The 27,897-nt window shown below is 40.3% G+C and overlaps 1 protein-coding gene and 1 pseudogene across 1 annotated transcript in view; one reads left to right on the top strand and one right to left on the bottom strand.

Annotated features, from left to right (window-relative positions):
* Positions 1–1,215: 1,215 nt before the first annotated feature.
* Positions 1,216–27,897, bottom strand: part of LOC145411044 (putative glutamate receptor) — a 31,305-nt gene continuing 4,623 nt past the window's right edge. Inside the window, exons 2-4 of the mRNA XM_080281106.1 lie at positions 25,569–25,645; positions 10,286–10,445; positions 1,216–1,485 (exon numbers count right to left, since the gene is read on the bottom strand). Coding sequence (XP_080137232.1) covers positions 1,216–1,485; positions 10,286–10,445; positions 25,569–25,645 — 507 coding nt within the window. The remainder of the gene's footprint in view (positions 1,486–10,285; positions 10,446–25,568; positions 25,646–27,897) is intronic.
* On the top strand, positions 13,410–13,522 carry LOC145411088 (5S ribosomal RNA; annotated as a pseudogene).

The following is a 27,897-nucleotide window of genomic DNA, read 5'->3' as shown; positions in this document are numbered from 1 at the left end:
GTGTGTGTGTGTGTGTGTGTGTGTGTGTGTGTGTGTGACAGAACTGCTGGCAAGCACATTATGGAAGAAGCAGTAGATGAATAATAGCTCAAGTGATACCATGCGCAGAGAATGGGTGATGACAGATTGGTAAAGATAAATAATTACATATTAGAATCAGAGATGGTGGGAGGAATGGGGAGCCAAGGAAAATATGTGGAAGATGATGAGGGGGAAATTACGAATCACTATGTAAGAAGACCACCCAGGAGCATGAAGTCTGTGTATGAAACAAAATGAACTTTGATGAAGTGGTGATTATCGGGGACGGTTTCCTGCAACTAATTTGGAAGCGATTGGATCAACAGTGAGTTATCAAGTAACTAGGTTAATCTGTTAATAAAGTACATACTAAACTAATTGTGTTTCTGGATGGATGTGACACTACAATAATTTGATGGTATGTCATTGTCACTCATCAGAACTGAAAAATCCGATACTTCATTCGCCTAGCCACCATTGCTTGTGCAACTTTTGACCTGCATAACACCGGTGGTAATGACGAACTCCGTTGATCCTCAAAGCTGTACTTATGTACAACCCCCCACCCCAACATCGTACTGTATTGTTGGTTGTAGACACCATATCTAAATCCACAAACTACCTATAAATTTGTTAAGCTGCTCAGGGATAAAGACCTATGGCAAGTCAAATTCTATAGATTCTGATGGAGCTACATTTCCCCTCTCCTCCAACCCTGTCGAGCGACCAGAGTGTAGATTTGTGAACGCCATATTTTGCGAACCAAAACACCTTTCGTTTTACAACTTTATATATAGAATTTATTGGCTGTCGGTGCAAATCCTGTGAGATTTTAAAGGTCTTGGTCTCCTCTACTTCTAGTGTATCACAGCTAGTAGATGTACTTCCATAACCAGCCCACCTATTGGCTACATAATTTCTCATTAATCAGCAACCTTCTGTTGTCCACGTTTTTGTAAAATTCAAGTATATGAAACTTTTTCCTTCCCAGTGACCCCATCACTCACCAACATTTCCTGCACCTCACCCTATATACCCTCACCTTTCCACTGTCTTGATCAGTTCTTCTGCAGTTTCTTGGCATCAGCCTCTAAATCTTAAAGTATTTCTTAGGTGATTTAAATCGTTTGGTGGTTGTAAGACTAACAACGGCAGTAACAAGATCAGCAACTTCCACCTCTGCCTTCCATGCTCTCACCTCTCCACCGCTTTGATCAGCTCTTCTGCTGTTTCTGGTCTAGGTGGTAGCCTGGGTAGATTGAGAGAGGCGATGAGGCTGCCGCGATATGCTGCACTCACCACCACGCTAAATATAAGCCAAGACCCCACCAAGATGTAGTTAGACCGACTGGCTGAGAGACGCTGTACGAGCCCTTGCCCCAGAAAGCTACCCACTACCTCCAGTACCACTGATCCAGAGCTCAGTCGTCCATGTTTAGTCCGCCAAAGCCGAGATCTGGTGATCTGTACGAGAAGAAAGGAATGCTGCAGCTTCAGCTGTGACATACTGTATAGTGCAATGCTCAGAAATTGTGTGGCTCGACATTGTGAATTATGTGCGAATGAAAGTTTTCATGTCAACACCTTCATGCTGAGAATGAATTGATTATTGAATACAGTGCTTCAGTTTCAGCAATTCCCAGGACTGTGAATGACTGAACATACATGTAGAATGCTTTGTGGTAATTAAATAAAAGAAAGTTCTGAAACACCCAGTGTTAGTGAAGAGGCGTAAAATCTATGTATGTATGTATGTATGTATCTCTAAGTGTGTGTGTGTGTGTGTGTGTGTGTGTGTGTAACATCAGACATATATCCAGAAAAGACCGTAAGTTTTTAGTGCAACTTTATATCTGTAGTATGTTTACGAGGCGTTGCTGAAAGATATCAGTGTAAGTGGTGAGTAGAAATGAGGAAGTTCTTGTAGTACCTGTTTCTACGGTGTTCTTAAAGGTGTTGCCGAAAAATACAATAACTGTTACTGGACACTGTGAATGTGACTTTTTGCTGCAATCTTTGCAGTGTTGTGAAGAAAGTCTGAGAAAAGTTGATGTGAATGGTTATGGGTGATGTGGGAAATGCGAATCTGAAAAAATTTCCTTGTGATATTCATGTAGAAAGCATCACTTGTCTATCACTTCAGCTTTCCTATCCGCCAGCCCACATTTTCAGCAGGTGCAATGGTTCTGCACTTCTCCCACTAAGCTATTTAGTCCATTGGTTCAAAACCATTAGGGATTCAGTACTGTTCAGGACTGCAGGTCCAAGTGCCTAAATGGGATAATAAGGAATGCTGTGATATGTGGTATTTATTATGAACGTTTTTTTATAGCCAGTATTTTTTCTTGTCTATGCTCCTGCTCCAAACTACTTTGTAATGTGACATAAAAAAATCCTTCCCTTTTTGCCAGTCACCCAGACACCTCCCTGTCCTCTTTTTCTTTGCCTTGGCTGTCTTGAGATACAGAAAATTTTCTAGGTAAGTCTGAAATAAAAGGATAAATATCACCCGTTTTCAAGTTTGAAAATCAGACAGTTGTGGTAAGACTTAGCTTCTATTTCACAGCTAGTGCATAAGATTCCCCCCTTCGCTCTTTTTTGTTATCATCTGTTGGTGTTAATGACCATGTGGTGGTGCTAAATAAAATTTCGTAGTTATAGTAATATGGTGTATTCTACGTGTTTGTGGTGGTGTTTATGAACACGTGGAAGCATTTATGACAATGTAGTGTTAACATAATTACGACAGAAGACAGAAGCTTAGTTAATAACTTGCCAGCCCACACAGTAACATACGGCTACAGGTTTTGTTTGAATGTGCAGTCGTAAATCAAAGAGTTTAGACACGTTTTACTTTATCTCCGAGATACACCTGAATATTTACCATTACACACCCACTAGATCGTTTCACAAACAACACTGGCTTGCGAATACTCGCCAGTCTACCTTGCCCAAACAGCCGAGGCCACTGATATGCATTACTTAATATATCTTCTTGCTTTTAATAAAATTCATCTATGTTCTATTACTGTACTGAATATATACTTATTGCCTACATACTACCATGTGTTATCACTTACCCATTCCAGCCGTATTGTATTATACCTCCACATTGTAGAAAAATGTAATTTTCATCTTAGTAATACAAATACCTATGCTGCTTGGCCAGAAGCACTGATGCTTCAAAATTAAGATCCACTTTCGTCTCTATGGATAATTTCTGGCATTCTGATCGTACATCCCCCATCATCTCATTACTATTTTGATTTATTTTAGCCTGATAAACTGTAATCAGCCAACATTATTCAGATATACTGCTTATGACCATGTGCCAGAATTTATGACTATACAGTCGTGTTTATGACAATGTGGGTGTTGATTATTACTGTATGCTTTTTATTTATGATCATGTGCTTTTATGATCTGAGAATTTTGAGATCCATGTAAGTATGTAAAAATGTTTTTCACGCAGGTTACTGGCAAAACACTGTTACGGAACAGAGAAAGGTAATGTACACTTTAAGTGAGAATACTAAAAATCACTACTGTCCCGTAAAGTTCCAGGTTCAAAACAAAAGAGTTAGGTAAAATTACAAGTTAAAGTTTAATGCTCAAACTAGCAACAAAACATTCAGGACTCATAAGGATAATGTAATGGCAAAAAACAGGTTAAATATATGGTTAACTGCAATAGCCTCTATTAACACGAAATTAGCATGAGTAAATTTATCTAAGTCAGCCCTGATAAAATGAGAAAACACTGGATAATGCTCAGTTAACGCAAGATATATTATTACAGATACAAAATATTATTACCACTGGCTGACAATATGAATTCCAAAAACTTTACTAGGCCTACGAATCAACACCTTATGCTATACAGTACAAGAACAAAATGTAATAACACTTATATTCAAATTACACAGCTGCTAGATGGTTGGAGACTCCCTGAGCACTCACAATAATAAAAACTGTGTCCTCCCCTGTAGAGATGTGAGCAAAATGAGGAGTAGATCTAAGTGGCAATTAATGTAGAGACTGAGCTCATTATATTGGGGCCGGCAGAGCTTGATACAACTTGTAAGAAGGACGCGCAAATGAAGCCAGAGGGGTCAAAGAGTTGACACTCCTGCTCTGAACAACAGAAAGAACGACTTACTCTACTATAAGGGAGGAGGGGGGGAGTGAGGTAGAACACGCTCGTGATCAAACATGCAGCATACTGTACGTTAGAATTACACAAAGGATGATGAAATCATAGGCTATGTAACACCTCCCCACAAAGAAAAAGAAATTTACAAAGGAAATTTCTTATTACTCTAAAACAATCTGTCTAAAGTCTAGATAAGCAATCTGCAATAACATTTTCTTTCCCCTTGACATGTTGTATGTCTAATGAATACTCCTGAAGAAGTAGACTCCATCTTGTCAATCTCTGATTTTTATCTTTAAACTTACTAAGGAATTTCAGTGGGTTATGATCGGTATAAATGACTATGGGGTCAAAACCAAAACACAAATAAAATGAAAAATGCTGTAAACCCAAAATCAAGGCCAAAAGCTCTTTCTCAATAGTTGAGTAGTTCTTTTGAGGTGGAGTGAACTTCTTACTGTAATAAGATACAGGATGTTCAATACCCTGATCATCCTCTTGCAGCAAAACAGCCCCAGCTCCTGTATCACTTGCATCAACAGCCATCTTAAAAGGCTTAACAAAATTTGGAGTAGCGAGCACTGGCTGACTTAATAGGATAGCTTTAAGTTTGCTGAAAGAAGATTCACAGTCATCGGTCCAGACAAATTTAACTCCCTTTTTCAGTAGGTCTGTAAGTGGTGATACAAGAATTGAAAAGTTAAGAACAAATCTCCTGTAATAACCTACCATTCCCAAAAATCTTTGTAGTTCTTTCCTACTTTTAGGTCCGGGAAGATCACTTATAACCTGAACCTTAGCTCCTGGTGGTGCAACATGTCCATCACCAATTATGTATCCAAGGTAATGAACTTTAGCTTGACCAAACTCACACTTTGATAAATTAGCTACAAGATTAGCCTGAACCAAACGCTCAAGAAATTTACTGACATGGCATAGGTGATCTTTCCAGTTGTCACTGAAGATTAATACATCATCAATATAAACAACACACCCTGCCAAACCCTCTGTTACAACATTCATGAGTTTCTGAAAAGTGGCTGGTGCATTCTTCATACCATATGGCATTACAGAACATGCAAAAGTCTTTCCTAGTGTTACAAAACATGAGATCTCCCTAGCACGTTCAGTCATAGGTACTTGCCAGTATCCCTTTAACAAATCAAACTTACTTATGTACCTAGCCTTTCCGATCTTGTCTATGCAATCTTCCACGCGAGGGAGAGGGTAAGTGTCTGTTTTGGTGATCTGATTAACACGTCTGTAGTCGATGCAAAGCCGCTGTGACCCACCTGGCTTAGGGACTAGAGTGACAGGAGAACTCCACTCGCTCTGACAGGGCTCAATCATCTTGTGGTCCAACAGGTAGCCAAGCTCCTTCTGGATGAGAGGAACTTTCACTGGGTTCACACGGTAAGGAGGCAATTTAATTGGCTTTGCGTCTCCAACATCGACATCATGCATCAACACAGTGGTTCTTCCTGGAGTGGCACGGAACACTTGCGGGTACTCCTGCAGTAATGCCGAAAACTCCTGCCTTTCCTTGGGAGCTAGATGAGAAAGCTTAGTCTGGAGATCATTCATGATATCAGGATTCTTCCCCAAACTATCACTCAGGCTCATACTGCATGGGAGAACTTCACTTGCAGACTCGGGAGGAACAGCTACATTGCAGACTGGGTTATTTTCGTCCCGCCTGTGATATAACTTTAGCATGTTGATGTGACAAAGTTGCTTGTTCTTTCTACTATCTGGTGTGGCGATGACATAGCTGACATCACTGAGTTTCTTCTCCATGAAATAAGGACCACTAAACTTGGCTTGAAGAGGTTGCCCATGCACTGGTAGCAGAATCAAACCCTGATCTCCTGGCTGAAAGTGGCGTAACCTGGACTTCTTATCATACCAAGTCTTCATCTTCTCCTGAGCAGCTCCTAAATTCTCTCTCGCCAGCTGTAAAGCAGTGGACAGCCGTTCTTTGAACTTCATCACATACTCCAGCAGGTTGACGTCATCTTCCTCCGACAGCCAGCATTCCTTGAGTAACTTAAGGGGTCCTCTTACTTCATGGCCAAACAGTAGTTCAAAAGGTGAGAAGCCCAGTGATTCATTTGGAGATTCTCTTGCGGCAAATACAACGAATGGAAGACCTTTATCCCAGTCTTTCTGATGTTCCAAACAGTATTTCTTGAGCATCGATTTGAGTGTTTGATGATATCTCTCCAATGCTCCTTGGGTCTGGGAATGGTAAGCTGAAGATGTGATCTGGGTGATGCCCAACTCTTTCAGAGACTGCTTGAAAACATTTGACATGAAATTACTTCCCCGGTCTGACTGTACCTCCTTGGGCAGACCAAACTTTGTGAAGAACCCTAGCATTTCCTTAACCACGTTCTTTGCTGAGATATTTCTAAGTGGAATGGTTTCAGGATAACGAGTAGCCATATCAATCAGGGTCAACACATAAGAAAATCCTGAACAAGTCTTAGGAAGAGGGCCCACAATATCCACCAACACATGGGTGAATGGCGCCTCAAAAGGAGGAATGGGAACTAGAGGTGCAACCTTTTCGGTCTGATTACACTTCCCCACAACTTGACAGGTGTGACAAGACTTACAATACCAGGAAACATCCCTGAAGATACCTGGCCAGTAGAAGTGTTTCAAAATGCTTGCCACAGTCTTCCTCACTCCAAGGTGTCCTGCCAAACTGGAATCATGAGCCACTCTAATGATATCCTGCCTACAAACACGAGGGATGACAACTTGATGTACAACCTCCCAATCACAGTCGGCTGATGCTGTTGGGGGTCTCCACTTCCTCATAGGTACTCCTGACTTTATATAATAACAAGTAGAAGCACCAGCTGACTCTTCCTCACTGCAAGCAGAGTTCGCTAGACCTTTCAACTCAGGGTCAGCAACCTGCAACTCAACCAACTCTTGACAAGACAAATTATCAACACTACGGGGTACTGCCTCATCTGGTGAGTGGTCCAAATTAGCAAGAAAAGTGTCAGCTAGGATAACATCATCATCATCATTATCCTCTAAGTCACCAGTAACTTTAGACTTAGCCCTAGTGACAGCAAATGCAGAGAACACATCAGGGACATCACAATCCTGGGCCGCAGCCACTGGCTCACTAGACAACTGAAGAGCTGGACACACTTGACTTCCACCAATATCATTTCCAAGTAAGAAAGTTGCACCTGACATTGGGAGTGTCTCAACCAACCCAACCATAACAGAACCATTAACAAAACCAGACTCTAAATTCACTCTGCACAGAGGGACCTTGTAATACAGTTTCATCAGAGGAATTAACATTAGAGCCTAGAACACTGGTCAGCATAAGGGATTGGCAAGCACCTGTATCACGATATATTTGAACTGATTTCCTGTCATTACTGTCCAGAGGACTGACAAAACCATCAGACAGGAAATTAGCACATGAACTCTTGAGAGTGTCACCCACGTTACTGCTCAAAAGAGGAGCTTCATCATGAGAATTTAATTTACCCCTCAAAGCAGGTTCAGTTAACTCAGTTAAAGAATTCTGAGAACTCTCAAGGGTGGACACTAGACCATTTGGCTGAATATTTAAAGACTCCTTTTTGTTCACATCACACTGTCTCCTGAAACATTTCTGCGTAGTATGACCAAGCTTACTACAATAAGTACACTTACTTTTCTGAAATCTAGAGGTGGAGCTGGTATTTACTTCCTGAGAAACATCATCTTTATTCTCTTTCCTGTTACCTGTACTCTGAGTAGAGGCAACGTACTTACTCTCAGCTTTCCTTTTTTCTTTAGAATATCTCTTGTGAGTGAGAACATATTCATCAGCTAAAACTGCAGCATCAGACAAATTATCTATTCTTTTCTCAAGATATAGGCTTACATCTTTATTAATACACCTTTTGAAGTCCTCCAGCAAAATCATCTGCTTAAATTTACCAAAATCAGAATCCACATTTTTAGAATTTAACCACTGCTCTAACAGATCTTCTTTGATTTTTGCATACTCAACATGGGATTGCTTATCTTGCTTATAAGTTGTCCTAAATTTTACTCTATAGGCTTCAGGAACAAGCTCATAGGCTTTAAGAATCAAGCTCTTAACTACATCACAATTATCACATTGATCCTGAGGCAAAGCTGCATAAGTTACTTGAGCTTTACCGGTGAGAACAATTTGAAGGAGTACTGGCCAATACTCTTTGGGCCAATTAAAACCTGTAGCTACCCTCTCAAACAACTGAAAATACTTTGTTAAATCAGATTCATTAAAAGGAGGGACAAGTTTAACATTTTTAGCCACATCAAAATCATCAGAGCTAGATGATCCAGTTCCACCTTGTTTCATGCGATACTCATGGTCTGCCTGAATCCTAGCTAGTTCAATTTGTGCCTGAGCCTGTGCCTCCTGAATACGAGCATTTGCCTGAAATTCAGCCTCCTTAGCACGAGCCTCCTGCAGGGCTAGCTGTAACTTAGCTAATTCAATCTGCGTTTGCTCATTTGGAGGAATTACATTAAACAAGCTTTCATTAATCATGTCAACAATTTGATCTTTAGAATGATGAGAGTGAACAACAATTCCCAACTGTTGAGCAACAATCTTAAGTTCATTCTTTGTTCTATTTTCTACATCACACACTGTTTGCACATTTGACAAAAAATCTTTGGCTTCATCAAGAGTAGTAATAGTAGACATCATGAATAAATCACAGTCACAAAATATCAAGCAATATCCTTATGATAATATCCTGAATATCCTGATAAGTGGTCGCCAAATTTATGTTACGGAACAGAGAAAGATAATGTACACTTTAAGTGAGAATACTAAAAATCACTACTGTCCCGTAAAGTTCCAGGTTCAAAACAAAAGAGTTAGGTAAAATTACAAGTTAAAGTTTAATGCTCAAACTAACAACAAAATATTCAGGACTCATAAGGATAATGTAATGGCAAAAAAACAGGTTAAATATATGGTTAACTGCAATAGCCTCTATTAACACGAAATTAGCATGAGTAAATTTATCTAAGTCAGCCCTGATAAAATGAGAAAACACTGGATAATGCTCAGTTAACGCAAGATATATTATTACAGATACAAAATATTATTACCACTGGCTGACAATATGAATTACAAAAACTTTACTAGGCCTACGAATCAACACCTTATGCTATACAGTACAAGAACAAAATGTAATAACACTTATACTCAAATTACACAGCTGTTAGATGGTTGGAGACTTCCTGAGCACTCACAATAATAACTGTACAGGGGAGGACAGAGATGTGAGCAAAATGAGGAGTAGATCTAAGTTGCAATAATGCAGAGACTGAGCTCATTTTATAGGGGCCGGCAGAGCTTGATACAACTTGTAAGAAGGACGCGCAAATGAAGCCAGAGGGGACAAAGAGTTGACACTCCTGCTCTGAACAACAGAAAGAACGACTTACTCTAATATAAGGAAGGAGGGGGGGAGTGAGGTAGAACACGCTCGTGATCAAACATGCAGCATACTGTACGTTAGAATTACACAAAGGATGATGAAATCATAGGCTATGTAACAACACCTATAAAGAGAACAGGTCAGTTCTGAAGGTGACCTCGTTTCCGCTCATACACACGGGCACACATGTAACACCAATAACTACAAGCATTTTTAAAAAATATCATTGAGTGTACCGTGTACTCACTAACCATCTTCCAGTTATACTTTTGTAATAAAACCTTATTTTCTTTTCTTATCTGAGGGTAAAAATGAAACCAGATGGAGGGACGCAGGGGTGAAGGGTGGCATGGAGGAATGGATCAAATGCTATCAGGGCATAACTGTAAGAGAGTAAGAAACTGCAATGGAAAGCACTAAGCCTTGTGGCGTCAACCCCATAAGCTCTACCAACTGGTTCACACACAGAGGTATATCAGTTTTAATATACTGGTAAATTGTATTATAGACTGATGCCGGACTTATGAATTTTCTAGACTCCTAAATGCTGGGCTATAGGACTTACACTATGTTAAGAGGTAACCACGATGACTTATGTTAATACTGTTTAGTTTGAAGATGGTGGTGTTGTATACCTCATACTCACCATCATCAGAGTCGAGCAGAATACCAGAGCAGATGTGAAGATTCCTGCCCACAACTGGTTGCCAAGAGGATAGCAGAAACTGAGCCAGCTAGGCTTTAACACAGGCTTAGCCATGGCGAAGCCCAGAGTATCCTGATCAAATGGGTATGTGTAGTCCCATCTGTAACACATTAGTAGAGAGACAAGGTCATTTTATTATCCTTACTCAATAACCACAGCTTCTACTCACCATGCAGTCCTACCGCTGGCTGAAGTAAAGTCAATGACGGGGTTTCGCTCTGAAAAAAAGGCCTGGTATTGGTAGTTATTATTTTATTTTTTAAATGGTAATGCATATCAGTGCAATTGCAAAACTGTTCCTCCTGCAGTTTGTCAAAGTATGAAACTACTACCGTATCACTGGATAACAAGAATTAGTGTGAAGCCGTAGGTATAGCCCCCTAGATGATGGTAGGAATTGAGAGTGGGCAGGGACAATGGCTTGCAATGTATTATAAGATTATAAGAGAGAGAGAGAGAGATACATAGATGGATAGATAGATAAATAGATAGATACATAGACAGAGATAGATAGATAGATAGATGGATATAGACAGATAGATAGATAGATAGACTGAGAGAGAGAGAGCGAGAGAGAGAGAGAGAGAGAGAGAGAGAGATTTTATATACATGTATAAATTATCGATAACTATATTATGGGTACATATACGGTATATGTTATGTACATATACGGTTACCTGACGTAACGCCAGACAAAGTAAACACTTCTCTTAAAAATATGAAACGAGGGAAGGCCTCAGAACATAGAATAGAGGCAGATTTACTGTTGGATGCAGGAGCTGAGGTGCATAACAGGCTCGCCCACTCATTTAATTAGTGTATAAAAAAGAAGAAAATTCCCAAAACATGATGTACTGCAATAGTTATTTTACTTTACAAAAAGGGGACTCAAAACATCTTAGTAACGATCGACCCATCGCCTTATTATCAGTCATTTACAAACTTTTCACTAAAGTCCATCCGAACAGAATAACAACAAATTTGGAAGAAAACCAACTTCTTGAACAGGCAGGATTCCGAAGTAGGTATTCAACAACTGATCATTTACGCACAATGGAACCTACAGAATATAATAAACCACTGTGCTTAGGCTTTGTTGATTACGAAAAGGCTTTCGACTTAGTGGAGCACATAACAATTATAAATTCATTGCGGGAACAAGGAGTAAATGAGAGCATTGTAAAACTGCTCGAAAACATATAAAGAGGGAACTGCTACAGTTAATTATTTAAAGACTCTGAAAAATTAAGATTGAGAAGGGCCTGCGTCAGGAAGATACAGTTTCACCAGAAAAATTATTTACAGCATGCCTAGAAAGTATTTTCAGAAAGCTAGACTGGGAAAACAAAGAGATAGACATACATGGAGAAAAACTAAGCCATTTAAGATTTGCAGATGACATTGTCCTAATCTCCGAAACAGAAGAGACATTGCAAAAAATGTTAATTGCTCTGAACAGAGAAAGTTTCGAAGTAGGACTAAAGATGAACCGGTGTAAAACTACTGTTTAATCCAAATACACCAAAGATAATCATCAGAATAAGCAATGAAATTCTTGAAAAAGTCGAGTAGTACAATTACAGTACTTGGGGCAAATATTAAACTAACGAAAGACAATGACAGCGAATTAAAAGATGCATTACACGTGGATGGAAAGCTTTCGGTAAACACAGAGACATGCTGAAAACTAACTTGCTAATATTTATGAAACGATTAGTATAATTATAATAAATGTATAATTCCAGCTATTCCATGCGGTTGTGAGACCTGGAAACTGACCAAAACGATGGAAAATCAACTAATCCATTCTCAAAGACCGATGGAAAGGTCAACTTTGGGAAAATCTTTAAGAGAAGAGGAAAGGGTTAACTTGGGTGAGAGGGCAGACTAAAGTCAAAGACATTATAAAAGTTATAAAATAACAGTGAAGGTGGGCCAGCTATGTACTGTAGCAAGAAAAAGCGATAACCCGATTGAGCAAGAGGCTGACTGACTGGACTCCAAGAGATTGTAAGAGTAGCAGAAAAAAGCAAGACAGGAGATGGAGAGAGAAGATAGTCAAGTTTGCAGGCAAAATGTGGGAGAGATTGACTCAGTCAAGGGATTCGTGAAGGTTGGGGAAGGCCATTGTTCAACAGTGGACTTGCAATGGTTCATAATGATGATCATATATATATATATATATATATATATATATATATATATATATATATATATATATATATATATATATATAAGTGATCCCTCCACTATCGATGTAATAGAGCCAAAGGCATGTCCAAAAAGTGGTCCCGTCCTGAAAGTGGGCATCTGCCTGCAGGACTGGTACTTATGACCCTAACCCAGCCTAACGTTGAAAGCTACCTAAATAACCCCCTACTGGACAGGCATAGCACTTATTTAAACCTATTTAAGACCCTATTCACACCAATAATGGACATAAAGCATGAAATAAGCGAAAAGGAACCAGAGAATGAAGAATTAGAACTGAGTATGGAAAATACTTAGGTGTACAGGGTATTTACAGCCCGTCTGTGGCCACCGCCTCTAAGGCTCTGGTAGTTGTGAAAATGCTCTTGAAGCACGTACAGTAATCCAGTGTTGTGCTACAATTAATTCTTTGCACTGTGAGTTATAATTATTTAACACTGCACATTCTGTTCTTAATTGCACCACGCCAGTTTCAACCGCCACTTTGCACTCCACACTTAATCCTTTGCACTCTAAATTCTATATTTCTTAACACTGCATAACACTGTAAATTCCCATGTGGTCTAGTGGCGAGGTATTGCAGGTTATTCACTGTTTATTCACAAAAACGAGCACTTTTTTTTATGCGAAGAAGAAGGAACCAAAGGCCATGAGCCCGCAATAACAGTTCCCTCCAAGAGAAAAACAAAATACAATAGAGAGCCAAATTCAAGATCTGATCATTTCATTGCGGCATCCATTGCGATGAACGTCTTCCCTGGACAATGGTTAAGCAGTAACTGGGGACAGGGTTGTCAGATCTGAGCTCAGCCATATTACCAAACTCCTCATTTTTCATTACCAAATTTAACTTTTCATTGCCACGTTGAGTACACCGCTTCCCGTCCGATCAGCGAAGTTAAGCAACGTTGGGTCTGGTTAGTACTTGGATGGGTGACCGCCTGGGAACACCAGATGCTGTTGGCAAAACGTTCTTCCTATGTGTCAAGTGGGGTTGGTGGAAGATTAGTGCCCCTCCCTGTAAAACAATTAACTCTAAGCCCTTGGCCACCCCGTTTGGGATACATGGTGTCTGGCAATGAATGAATGATTACCAGATTCTTAAAGGAAGCATTTACTCTTCATGTACAAATGGAAATAATCACCCTCCTTATAATTAGCAGCATGTTTATTTTTGTGCTATGTATGCTAGCAGATTAATCAAAGAGAGCAGACAGTCCACCGTCTCCATTCTCTATACAGCATCTTCATACATGTGAAAAATCTGTTTGGTAATGGATCATGCTGATTCACTACCAAACGAACTTTCCAATATCAAATTGGCCCACATTTGGTAATGAAAAATACCAAATGGCAACCCTGACTGGGGAGGAGGGAAGGGGGAGGAAGGAAGGGGTGAAGGGGCCGTGGTATAAACAGCTGTTTGGTGTTGCGCAGCGCCACGTGGCAGTTTCAAATTACGAGTGGGAAAAAATTCGAATTTGGGAGGGATTTTTACTTTTTTTTTGGCCATTTTTGGGTTCCGAAGGTCCAGGCTGACAATGTCCGGTAAGTGGGGAGTCCAGAATGGGCGTCCAGATAGTACAGGGATTACTGTATACACACACACACACACACACACACACACACACACACACATATATATATATATATATATATATATATTTATATTTATATATATGAGAAAAAAGGCTTGTATTCTCTCCTGGAAGCAGGAGCACATTCCTACCAAAGCAATAGCAGAATGAACCAGACGGTAAGAAAGGTTGGATAGGAGGGTCCCCTTGGCTTCCCAGGATATGTTTTCCAGCCAAGAAAACCTCGTCCACGATGACAGTAAAAGAAAGTAACAGATACAATCTCTTCAAGCAGGAAGACCTTAAAACTCCTGATAAAATGGCTACGCATCAAAGTTAATCATCCCAGGCTCCTACAAGGTGTCTGTATCCACACCATCCAGCACCCGCTGCAGAAGGATCTGAACCTGCCTTTACGCTAGCCAACAAAGACACCATTTCTGTCCATACAAGTACCCCTGAAACGGCTTGGCTTTGCAAGAAGATACAAAGATTGACCTAAGAAGACTGGATGAAGGTGATGCTCTCTGATGGAAGCACTTTTATGTGTTTTCGTCCTCGCATTAGGCAGGTTAGGCGGTCTCCAAAAGTCAATCGCTACGACCTCCACTACACACAGCAGACTGTCAAGAACAGTGGCATTGTAATGGCGTGAGGTTGTTTTAGCAGCGTAGTGAGCAGGGGAGACCTCTACTTCCTAAGAACACAGTGATGAATGCTGACTGGTATATGCCGTTGCAGGACAAATATCTCTTGCGATTTTATGGCATTCATGGTTACAAACATTTTATACTGGACCCTGTCTGTCAAAAGGGAAATAGCGTTACGAAAGTCCTTTCAGATCATGAAAATGAAGAAATAGGTTGGCATGGTAACTCTCGGTTTTGAATCCCATAAAAAAAAAAGCATGGAATTAATTGAGGGACAAGCTTACAACATGCAATACCTCATCAGCGCCTTGCCGTATGGACGAGATTTGCTACATGTGGGTCAAGGACGTGAATGTAGAATACATCCAAAATTTGGCAGACAGGCTGTCCAAATGCCTCCAGATTGTAACTAAGGCCAAGGGTAACATGATCAAAAATGATGATTCAATTTATATATATATATATATATATATATATATATATATATATATATATATATATATATATATATATACATATACATATATATATATATATATATATATATATATATATATATATATATATATATATATATATATATATATATATATATATATCGAAGACAGGAAGAAATCAGTGGGACAGAAGTTGTGGAAGCAATGAAGAAAGTTAAATTGGGGAAAGCCCCAAGAATTGATGGAGTATGTGGTGAAATGCTGAAGCATGGGGGAGAGATAGTAGCAGAATGGATGTGGAAGATGTGCAGATTGGCCTGCGAGGAAGGTAGAGTCCCGGAGGATTGGAAGTCAGGTATAATTATTCCCTTGTACAAAGGAAAAGGGGAAAAAGAAGTGTGTGGTAATCATAGGGGCATTTGTCTTCTTGGTATAATAGGAAAAGTGTATGGTAGGATACTTATTGACAGAGTTAGAGAAAGAACAGAGGAATTAGTTGAAGAACAGGGAGGCTTTAGGAAGGGAAGAGCTTGTGTAGATCAGATATTCATTCTTAGATCTTTAGTGGAGAAGTTTCTAGAGAAGGGAAAGAAGTTGTATGCGGCTTTCATGGATTTGGAGAAAGCATATGACAGGGTGGATAGACAAGGTGTGGGAAATATTTTCCCCCAGAGCAGTTGGGCTCTCTACTTTTATCATAGTTATCCCTGGTTAAAGGCAGAGGAAAATTTGAGACCGTTGTTAATTGTTCAAGCGGTTTTAATAACCCAGAAATTACGTTCTCTTTAATAATTCTTGTTATTGATAAATTAAATGCTACTGCGTTTAACCCTCATGGACAATTATACATTGTAAATACATGTAATTATGTGGTATTCTCCACTGACCTAAACTGCGTCTGTGCGTTAGATGACGTGGCGAGTAGGGAAAGATTCTCATGTTAAGCAGATGTGGAATTAAGATATTTACACAGTTAAAGGGAATATTTGGTTTAACTTTAGTTTGAGTAAAATTAAGACTAATTTGTTAGATTCGCCCTGTATATATCATGATGTAATTTAACTGTATTTAGTACTGTAATTAATTAATAGTTGGCAACTACCATTCAATGAGGGAGGTAGATCCTGCCGCACACACACTCTGCTCCAAGACCTTGTGGAGTTAGCACTCTGTTCCTATTCATACTCAAGCTAGCACGGTTGTACATACGCACCTTAAGGACGCTTGCTTGCTCAAGCAATTACACTAAGCAGCCCATCGTCATCGGTTATCGATCACTCCCTCTTCACTAGCTAAGTAACCTTTATGAATTGGCCAATTCAAGGGGGGATTAGCTATGAGATAGAAGAGAAATAGTTATTGTAGATGAGTTAAGGTTAAGTTACGTTTCACCTAACTCTGAGACTTGTTTGATTTACTTAGACAACTTTAGGGAGGAGTAACGACCTACGAGCTGTTTACCAGAAAATTCTTGCATAGCGGTGCCCCGGCAGGGATACCGACTTGTATACATTAAATATTTTCCACATTTTGGCGCCCAGAAAGAGGGCCCCGATTTGTTTACCAAAACTATTAAACATTTTTTACAGTTTTGGTGCCCCGATCAAGTGAGGATAGCTGATGTGTGCCGAGGCGCTGAATGTGTTTAAAGTTGCTTTTGTGGGGCACAGTTTACTACCACGTTCGGTTGAAGTGGAAGACGTGGACGTACGTGTCTATAGAGCTCCGGGAGGAAAGGCAAGCTTTTTCTCTGAAGATGAAAGGTTGAATGCCGTACTAGACTGGGAGCATGACCGTATGGTCCCGTTCCTTGGAGGAAATGATATCCATGAGGACGTGGAGGTCAATGTAGTAGTGGAGAATATTTTAGCCAGAGCTGTAAACCGAAAGTTGCAACGGATCAGGAAGGGAAGGGATTTCATACATTTTAATGCCAAGCCCTTCCAAGCAATGTTGAAAGCTGATGGTATACATTGGAACCGTCATGGTAGGGAAGCGGTTCTGCAGAAATTTATAAATTATGTAGAACATAAGAAAGGAGAGTTCTATGCTGTACAAGCTATGGGTGGGCCTATGGAGTATTGAGGTAATTCATTCTGAGCTCGGGGAATATGGGTGTTTTGGCAATTGAGTGTGGGGATGAAATAGAACTCTAGAGGTTTAATAACCCTGGGGGATAGGTCGAAATTATAGACCTAATCCCTACACTCCTCAAAATTAAATGAATAATTAGCTGAGGTGTAATGAATATTTCGAAATTGGGAGGGGGGATAAATGCAACCTTAGAGGGTTAATAACCCATGGGGATAATTTGCACAAAGAGGACCTAATCCCTACCCTCTTCAAAATTTAAAATAATCAAATCATTACTAAGTTGAGGTAAATTTGTGGTTGGAATTCATAATTGAATTATTAAATTAGAACTCCGTCAACATGTCTGTTTCTTTACTGCAAAGATCTTCTAGTAGTAAGGCAGGATGGGTAACTAGAGCCATAAATGATTGTAACCAGTCGTTGGACCAAATACCTCTGTCCAAGGAGAAAATAAATGGTCTCCTAAATATCCTGAAAGATCGATGGAATAAGTACGAAGAGAGTTACTTAACTTTAGAAGCGGCTATAGTAAAGGCTGAGAATAAGGAACTCTTAAAGTCAGAAACTACGAAGTTTGAAAACAAATTAGAATAATACTTAACTGTAGTAAAGACACTAGAGTCAAAATTAGCTGACACTGCTGCTGTGGCACAGCTGAGTAGAGCTGTGTTGCCACAAATAACGCTTCCGGAGTTTGATGGGGACCAGAACTGGAAATTCTTTTGGGATCAGTTCAGATATTTGGTACACGATAGAACAGATCTCCCTAAAGTCAGCAAACTTACGTATCTGTTAGGACAGGTCAAAGGTACACCATATCAACTGATAAAAGAATTACCAGTAGAAGAAAATAACTATGAGGTGGCTTTGACCATCCTTAGACAAAACTACGAAGACAGGGAGCAAGTTATAACTCAATTGCCTAAGGCTCTAATAGAATTACCCACGCCTAGGCACGATTTTGACTCCTTGCAAAAATATAGAATTGCAATAAGTTGTAAATTAAGGGCCTTAGGTACTTACGAAGATATTAAGACATCAGATTGGGTGCTTTCAAGAATTGTGTCCTTAAAGCTACCACCGAAAACCAAGGATGCTTTGTATGGTAGGTACCAGAAGGATAATTTCTCCTGTGAAGAGATTGAGGAAGGCTTGATGCAACTCTGTAAACATTTGCAAGGAACATTAAACACTACTGAGGTTAAACAGAAGACTGAAGTAAGGAAAAAACCCACTAACCAACTGGTTGGGAAAGTTAAGTCAGAGAAGACTAAGTATGTGCCTAAAGAAGAGATAGGTACTTTCCTTAGCTCCTTAAAGGCTGAGAATAAAGTATTAAAGCCAAGGAATAGACATGCTGAGGATATTAAGGAAGTAAAACCTTCCATGGTAAAAGACAGGAAAGTTTGTGTATTTTGTGGTGAGCAACATTCCAGTGCATCTTGTCAACAGTATCCTGATTATGCTTCTAGAGTAGGAAAGCTTCAGGAACTGGGATGTTGTATAATCTGTATGAACTCCGAACATACTGCCGCGGACTGTAAGACTAAATTAAATTTTTGCTTTAAATGCAAAAAAGATCATCATCATAGTGCTTTATGCCCTAGGATGAAAATTGAGGTTCCTAAACCTGCAAGCGTCAATATGACAATTGCAAAAGAGAATGCTCCATTAGTAATGCCAGCTGCAGTACCAATAGCAGATGTGAAAGTATTGTTTGAGAATAGAAACCAATTGGTATGTTCCCTGTTTGATACGGGTGCTCAGAAAACTTTCATTTCTGCAGACATTGTGAAGAAATTGAAGTTACCAGTTATCGGCAAGGTAAATCTAGCCATTACAGGATTCTTAACAACTAGGAAGGCTCAGTCTTTTGATTTAGTTAGATCTGTAATACAATTAGGCAGATATAAATTCCGTATAACAGCAGCTGTGCTTGATAATATGGAGACAAGTATATACATAAAGGGATTGAAGGAAACCTCTGATCATTTACAAAGCTCAGGGATAAGTTTGGCTAAACGGAATGTCGAATCAGATACTGTGGGTCCCATAAAAATGATAACTGGTTCTGATTATTGTGGAAGATTGCTACATAGGACTTTCAAGAAGAATAAGGTACAGTTGTTCAAGAATCCAGGAGGTAACCTTATTATGGGTCAGTTGCCTTTTCCAAAACAAGTTAAAGGAGAGGCCAAACTAGTAGACTCAGTCTTTGTTACTCCCACACAGTCATTGATGGTAGCTAGAATAGGTGCAGAATTAGAACCTAAGATAAATGACTTGTTGGATGAAAATATTGAAGCTGTACACAAACTGTGGGACCTAGACAGTGTAGGTATACACTCTGAGGAACCAACCCCTGAAGATAAAATAACCTTGGACTTGTATAATCAGTCTGTGGGTTTTAAGGATGGACAGTATTGGGTAGGATTACCATGGAAACTAAACCATTCAGAGTTGCCAACAAATTACCAAGCAGCTAAAGGTCAGTTAAATTCTCTTCTAAGAAAGTTGAGAGATAAACCAGAACATCTGACCCTATATGATAATATTATAAAGGATCAATTGAAGAATAAATTTATAGAAGAGGTAGAATACCCTGTTAACCACAAAGAAGGACACTACTTACCACATCATGCTGTAAGCAAGGATTCAGTAACTACTCCCATAAGGATAGTATTCAACTGTAGTAGTAAAGCGTCCAAGGGATCAGCTTGCTTGAACGATTGCCTATACTCTGGACCTACACTAACGGAGAAGTTAGGGAATGTGTTACTAAGATTTAGAGAGAAACCTTACTCTTACACAGCAGACATTAGTAAGGCTTTTCTCAGAATAGGACTGAGAGATGAGGATAGGAATTTTACAAAATTCCTCTGGCCTCATGATCCTCAAAGTGAGGATAGTCCATTGAATACTTACTGTTTCCGATCGGTGCTCTTTGGCTCTTGTGCTAATCCTTTCCTACTTTGCAACACTTTAAAACATCATTTTGAAAATGCCAAATGTCCAGAAATAGGGCAGGCTTTTTATATGGATAATTTGCAAGATGTTGCTGATACAGAGTCGGAAGCTTTGAAGGCTTATGAAGTAGCCAGTTCCGAATGTGGGAAGGCAAATTTGCCGTTGCAGAGCTGGAATACAAATTCACCGCTTTTGAGGAATAAAATACAAGAGGACTATCCAGATTCTGACATTCCCAAAATTCAGAATGTGTTAGGTCTTAACTGGGATACAACAGCTGATGTACTAAGTTTGAAACCAATTAAGTTCTTTGATGTCACTCTCACCAAGAGGTCCTTGTTAAGTCAGGTTTCCAAACTATTTGACCCATTAGGATTGGTCAGTCCTATAGTTATTAGGGGCAAATGTTTAGTACAGGAGGCTTGGCGAGAAAAGTTAGACTGGGACATTGAATTAGGTGAGACATATGTGGAACAATGGGAACAGATTAGAAAGGAGTTTGAAACCACATCAAGCATATGTATTCCCAGGAAAATAAACAGTAATGAGAAGTCGCACTTACACATATTTTGTGATGCTTCTCAAAGGGCTTATGGAGCAGTAGCTTATTGCGCAACAGGAGAGGATAGTAAGATTATTATGTCCAAGGCCAGAGTTGCGCCAATTGCAGGAAGAACCCTACCTCAAATGGAATTGGCTTCCATAGAAGTAGGAACTAAATTGGCCAGGTATATAACCACTACTCTTGATACTCAGTTTGAGGATATTTACATATGGACTGACAGTGAGATTTGTCTTTACTGGATAGGAAGGGAAGATAGTAAAATTCCTTTCGTCCAACAGAGTGAAGACTATTAAAAAGCTGTCTTCCAAATTTAATTTCATGCATGTGTCCGCCAAACAAAATCCAGCTGATCTGCTCTAGAGAGGTTCGTCCGTAAGAAGACTGATCAAAGATAATTTGTGGTTTAAAGGTCCTAAATGGTTACTCACTAAGGATTGGCCTGAACAGAAACAGTACCGTATTGCAGAGGTTAGTGTAGTGAACTTGAATCCTATAGTACCTGAGCCAGAAGTAACTGACATCAGACAATTCTCGTCAATAAGACAACTTCTAAATACTACTAAATTGGTTGTTGAATTTTTGAATAAGAAGGTGGGGTTTCAGAAATTAGATCCCCTAGAATACTGGCTGAAAGGAGTACAAAGAAATTCTTACGGGGAAATATATAAACTTTTAGGCCAAGACACTGGAAAAGGGAATAAGCTGATGAAGAATTTAGGCTTGTTCTTAGACGGAAAAGGTCTGATAAGATGTCGAGACCGGTTGGTAAAGGCTAACTTGCCCATCCAAACCAAACATCCCATTTTATTACCCAAGAGCGGATGCTTTGTACAACTTATTATAAAAGAAGCCCATGATTCCACTCTTCATGGAGGTGTACCGCAGACCTTAGCCCGAATTCGGGAAAGGTACTGGATTCCTAAGGGTAGACAGGTTATTAAAAAATATCTCAAAAACTGCATCATTTACAGGAGGTATGAGCAGCAACCTTATAACTACCCAGGACCACCAGCCCTACCGAAGGATAGGGTGAACATAAGTCGGCTCTTCCGTATAACAGGAGTGGACTACACAGGGGCCATAACTGTTACGGGTGAGGAAACTCCCCATAAAGTTTACATTTGTTTATTTACTTGTGCCTACACAAGGGCAGTCCATTTAGAACTAGCGGAAGACCTAAGCTCAGAGACATTCCTCAATGCCTTTCGCAGATTTGCCGCTAGAAGGTCTTGTCCTGGCAAGTTAATAAACGACAACGGAACTAATTTTGTTGGAGCAGCACCCTTACTGTTGAACCTAATGAACAACCCAAAGGTTAAGTCGGCGCTGGGAATCCGAAATTGTATTTGGCAGTTCACAGCTCCAAGAGCTCCAAGGCAAAATGGATTTACCGAAAGAATGATTGGTATTGTCAAGAACTGCCTGAGGAAAACATTACACAGAACTAAGATCACGAGAAAAGATTTAAGAACAGTAATAACTGAAATTGAAACCAGGATTAATAATAGACCCTTGACTTATCAAGATGACACTAGCGACTCCCTAGAAGCCTTAACACTGGCTCAAATGTTATATGGCAGGAAGCTCCATCCGATGCCTTATGTGGATATCCAAGAAGAAATTGATGATCCTAACATAGAAAATAATGATTTAGGACAACATCTGTGGGAGAGATATCAACGTCTGAAAAGGGTGTTGGATACTTGGAATAGACATTGGAGCGATGAGTATCTTTTGAGCCTACGCGAGAGGTTTTATGGAGCTCAGGCCGCCAGCAACAAATCAGTTATTAACATAGGAGATGTGGTCTTAGTGAAGACCGAACAGCCAAGATCCCAGTGGCCATTAGCTAAAGTGATCTCCACACACCCAGACTCTGAAGGGGTGCTGAGACTCGTAAAAATAAAATGCAGGGGACATACCAGTATAAAAACTATTGATAAACTGGTACCTCTTGAGTTAGCAGCCACTTCAGATCCAGGGGATGGTGAAGATCAAACGGGTCAGGATGCGCGACCTAGAAGGGCCGCAGCCCAGAGTTCTCGAGAACTATGGAGAGACTCTTGGCTAAAGGTCATATTACATGATACAGCGTATCATTTTCCGCCGGCCCCAAAACTGTGGGAAATATTTTCCCCCAGAGCAGTTGCACTCTCTACTTTTATCATAGTTATCCCTGGTTAAAGGCAGAGGAAAATTTGAGACCGTTGTTAATTGTTCAAGCGGTTTTAATAACCCAGAAATTACGTTCTCTTTAATAATTCTTGTTATTGATAAATTAAATGCTACTGCGTTTAACCCTCATGGACAATTATACATTGTAAATACATGTAATTATGTGGTATTCTCCACTGACCTAAACTGCGTCTGCACGTTAGATGACGTGGCGAGTAGGGAAAGATTCTCGTGTTAAGCAGATGTGGAATTAAGATATTTACACAGTTAAAGGGAATATTTGGTTTAACTTTAGTTTAAGTAAAACTAAGATTAATTTGTTAGATTCGCCCTGTATATATCATGATGTAATCTAACTGTATTTAGTACTGTAATTAATTAATAGTTGGCAACCTACTATTCTATGAGGGAGGTAGATCCTGCCGCGCACACACTCTACTCCCAGTCCTTGTGGAGTTAGCACTCTGTTCCTAGTCATACTCAAGCTAGCATGGTTGTACATACGCACCTTAAAGATGCTTGCTTGCTCAAGCAATTACACTAAGCAGCTCATCGTCATCGGTTATTGATCACTCCCTCTTCACTAGCTAAGTAACCTTTATGAATTGGCCAATTCAAGGGGGGATTAGCTATGAGATAGAAGAGAAATAGTTATTGTAGGTGAGTTAAGGTTAAGTTACGTTTCACCGAATTCTGAGACTTGTTTGATTTACTTAGACAACTTTAGGGAAGAGTAACGATCTACGAGTTGTTTACCATAAATTTCTTACATAGCGGTACCGCGACAGGGATACGGACATGTATACATTAAATATTTTTCACAGTTTGGTGCCCAGAAAGAGGGCCCCGATTTATTAAACCAGAACTATTAAACATTTTTCACACAAGGATTGTGGAAAGTATTAAGAATATATGGAGTAGATGGGAAGTTGTTGAATCCTTTGAAGAGTATGTACTCGTATGATGGTGCTAAGGCTGCAGTGCGTGTGGATGGTGAACTAAGTGAATTTTTCTCTTTGAAGATTGGGTTGAAACAGGGATGTGTCATGTCTCCATGGTTGTTCAATCTCTACATGGATGGGGTAATAAAAGAGGTACAAGGTAGGGTAGTGGATGTTGGAGTGGCCCTGGTGAGAGAGGATAGTGTTTGGAAACTCCCTGTACAGTTGTTTGCAGATGATACTGTATTGTTGAGTGAAGACAAAGGGGAGCTGCAAGGCTTGGTGGATGAGTTTGGGAGAGTGTGTAAGAAACGGAATCTAAAGGTGAATATAGGGAAGAGTAAAGTGATGGTCTTTGAGAGAGGTGAAGTCAGTGAATGTACAGCGAGGTTGGATGGTGAAGAATTGGAAAATGTGAGTACGTTTAAGTACTTGGGTAGTGTGATGAGTAAGAATGGAGGTTTAGAGGGTGAAGTGCTTGAAAGGGTACAGTAGGGAAGAAAGGTTGCTGGCTCTTTGAAAGCAGTGATAAGAAACAGGGAAGTGACCATGGAAGTGAAAAAGTTACTACATGACAGTATTGTGATACCAACTCTAATGTATGGAAGTGAAGCTTGGACGTTGTTGGAAGGACACAAGTCAAGAGTGAGAGCAGTGGAAATGAGTTATTTAAGAGGAGCCTGTGGAGTCACATGGAGAGACAGGCTGACGAATGAGGATATAAAGGAGCGTTGTGGTGTGGATGTGGATGTGATAGGAAGCGTTATGAGGAACACACTGAGGTGGTTTGGCCATGTGGAGAGGATGGAAGGTGGGAGACTGACGAAGAGAGTGTATGTGAGTGAGGTGGAGGGGGGAAGAGGGAGGGGGAGGCCGAGGATGAGATGGAGGGATGGGGTGGAGAGGTATATGAGAGAGGGGAGGGTGAGTTGGGAGCGGGGCAGTGAAATGGCTGGGGACAGGGCGACGTGGAGGCGATTTGTTTGTGGCCACCCCAAACGGGATTGAGGCGTCTGGCAATAGATAGATAGATAGATAGATCGATTTTTTTTTTTTTTTTTAGCATGAATAAGCATAAGCTGGATTTCTTGATTTCAGCATCCTCAGTTCAGGATAGTTACAGTGAAGTCGTGTTTCCTTCTCAGCACGAATTGACAAGACATAATGAATAAAACTAAGTCTGAATTACAGTGTCGACATATTGCAACATAATGATCAGCAGCTAATGAGTAATTATGTCTTTGAGAACCTTACATCAGGGTGGTTACAGGATGGTCCTCTCTAACCTCACGATATATGGGTACGAATCCAAAAAGAAAGAAAACTTAGCCATCATTATCGTACAACTTAGCACATGATTCATCAATCAAATCTCCATTGTTGGAAGATTGTTGAGCCATTCTAAATTGGGACCTTGAATTCAGGTTGGTCGCAGCGAGGTTATGCACACTCTTCGAACAAAATTGTTAAGACAGTTAGTTCAGTGAAAGTGACACTGCACTGTAGTGTATCAATATCGCATGGCAATATAAAGTTCTAACCTGAAGAAAAGGGAATTTTGATTCGAAAGCCTCAAAGTTGATGCTTACAGTGAGTCCCTACTTACTTCTTGAGACGAATGGACATGATTACGTAGACTATACTAGCGACGAAGGACCGCCTGGCTTCCACCTGATCAGTTACCTGTAGGATAGCAAGGGTCAGAGATGATAAGTGACATATCATATAATGACGCTCACATCATTATATGGTTTGTTTTAATGTAATACTGAAATTTATGAAAATAGTGAAACAGAAGGATGATTAACGAATATGTAATTAAACAGATGAACGGAGTATCTTACTTTGCCTCTATCCTCTCTGAAGGTCAATATATTGAGGGTGAACCTGTACAAGTTTAAAAATATTTATTTATCTATCTATCTATATATCTATATCTATATCTATCTATCTATCTATCTATCTATCTATCTATACACATATATATAAGTGTTTATGATGCTCTCTATCTATCTATATACCTAGGGTGCTTCCCCCAAGGAAAGGGAGGTAGCCGAGACAAGATGACACACTCCCCATTTACTCATCATTCAAACACATTCATTCGCACTTTAGACCCAAAGGGGAGAAGGGACAGATCCTCACTGCACCACACCGCACAAGGCTCAACTGGGCAGTGCAGTCAGTGACATCCGCAGCAGGGCCCGACAGCAGAGCTGGTTTACCCCTGCCACATCATAATGGATCCATCCCCTTACCCGCACCTGACTTGACTAGCTGATCGGACCAAATACGGGAGAACATCCCTTCAGGGCTGCGTCATCATTTATTCATTCACAATTTCTCTCCATTTATTTCTGTCACGTGCAGCCACTCTTCCTTGCTCAACAGACATCCCTCTCGCACCCAGTGCTTTCTTCACACTGTCCATCCATCCTATTTGTGGTCTCTCTCTCAGCCTTACACCTCTCACATCAGACCTAGTTATCTTTTTCACCAATCGCTCATTATCCATTCTCTCCATATGCCCAAACCATCCCAACACCCTCTGCTCAACTCTACCAGCCATCTCCCGAACAACAAGGCATATGGGCCTGATGGGGTCCCTCCTGTTGTTCTCAAGAACTGTGCTTCTGTGCTTACACCCTGCCTAGGCAAACTCTTTCGCCTTTGTCTGTCAACTTGTACCTTTCCTTCTTGCTGGAAGTTTACTCTCATTCTGCCAGTCCCAAAGAAGGGTGACCACTCCCAACCCTCAAACTATCGTCCAACTGCTTTAACGTCCTGTAATTCAAAAGTTTTCGAGTCAATTCTCAATAGAAAAATTTTAAGACATCTTTCCTATCACAACCTTCTTTCTGATCGTCAGTACGTGTTCCGTCAGGGACACTCCAGTGGCGATCTTTTCACCTACCTTGCAGACTCCTGGTCATCCTCCTTTCGGGACTTTGGCGAAAGCTTTGCCATTGCACTTGACATCTCAAAGGCTTTCGATCGAGTCTGGCATAAATCTTTAATTTCCAAACTGCCCTCCTACGGTTTCTATCCTTCTATCTATGCCTTCATCGCTAGCTTCCTTTCTGGTCGTTCTTTAGCCGCTGTTGTAGACGGCCATCGTTCTTCTAGATCTATCAACAGTGGTGTTCCTCAGGGCTCTGTCCTATCACGAACTCTCTTCCTTTTATTCATCAATGACCTTCTAAGCTGTACATCTAACCCTATCCACTCATACGCTGATGACTCCACCCTTCACCTTTCCATTCGGTTCCCACAACACCCATCTCAACAGTTACTTCAACAAACAAGGGATGAGGCTATGGCATACCTAATGTCTGACTTGGCTCGTATCTCTCACTGGGGTAAAAATAATATGGTTGTTTTTAATGCATCTAAGACTCAGTTCTTACATCTATCAATCCGACAAAATCCTCCACGGGTATACCCATTAATGTTTAATAATATTCAGCTTAATCCTGCATCATCCTTGAACATGCTTGGGGTTTCATTTACTCTGGACATATCTTGGAAAGATCATATTACATCTCTTGTAAAATCTGCTTCCAAGAGATTGGGTGTGCTAAGCCGACTCCGCTCTTTCTTTACCCCTGCACAATTGTTGACTCTATACACGGGTTTTATCCGCCCGTGTGTGGAGTACAACTCTCATGTGTGGGGAGGCTCCCCACATACAGCTCTTCTCAATAGGATGGAGTCAAAGGCTTTTCGTCTCATTAACTCTCCTCCTCTTACTGACTCCCTTCAACCTTTGTCTCTTCGCCACACTGTTGCATCTTTATCTCTTTTCTATCGCTGCTTTAATGCTCACTGCTCCTCTGAACTGTCTGCTTGCATTCCTCCACCTCTACGACGGGCGCGTAGCACCCGTCTGGCAGCAAACTCTCATCCCTTTTCTGTCCAACTCTCTAATGCAAGAG

Source organism: Coenobita brevimanus, chromosome 87 (genome assembly GCF_032717465.1).
Source record: "Coenobita brevimanus isolate Jiangsu-jjx chromosome 87, ASM3271746v2, whole genome shotgun sequence".
Taxonomy (NCBI): Eukaryota; Metazoa; Arthropoda; class Malacostraca; order Decapoda; family Coenobitidae; genus Coenobita; species Coenobita brevimanus.
The sequence above is the reverse complement of the archived record's forward strand: the minus strand, read 5'-3'. Positions and strand labels throughout refer to the sequence as shown.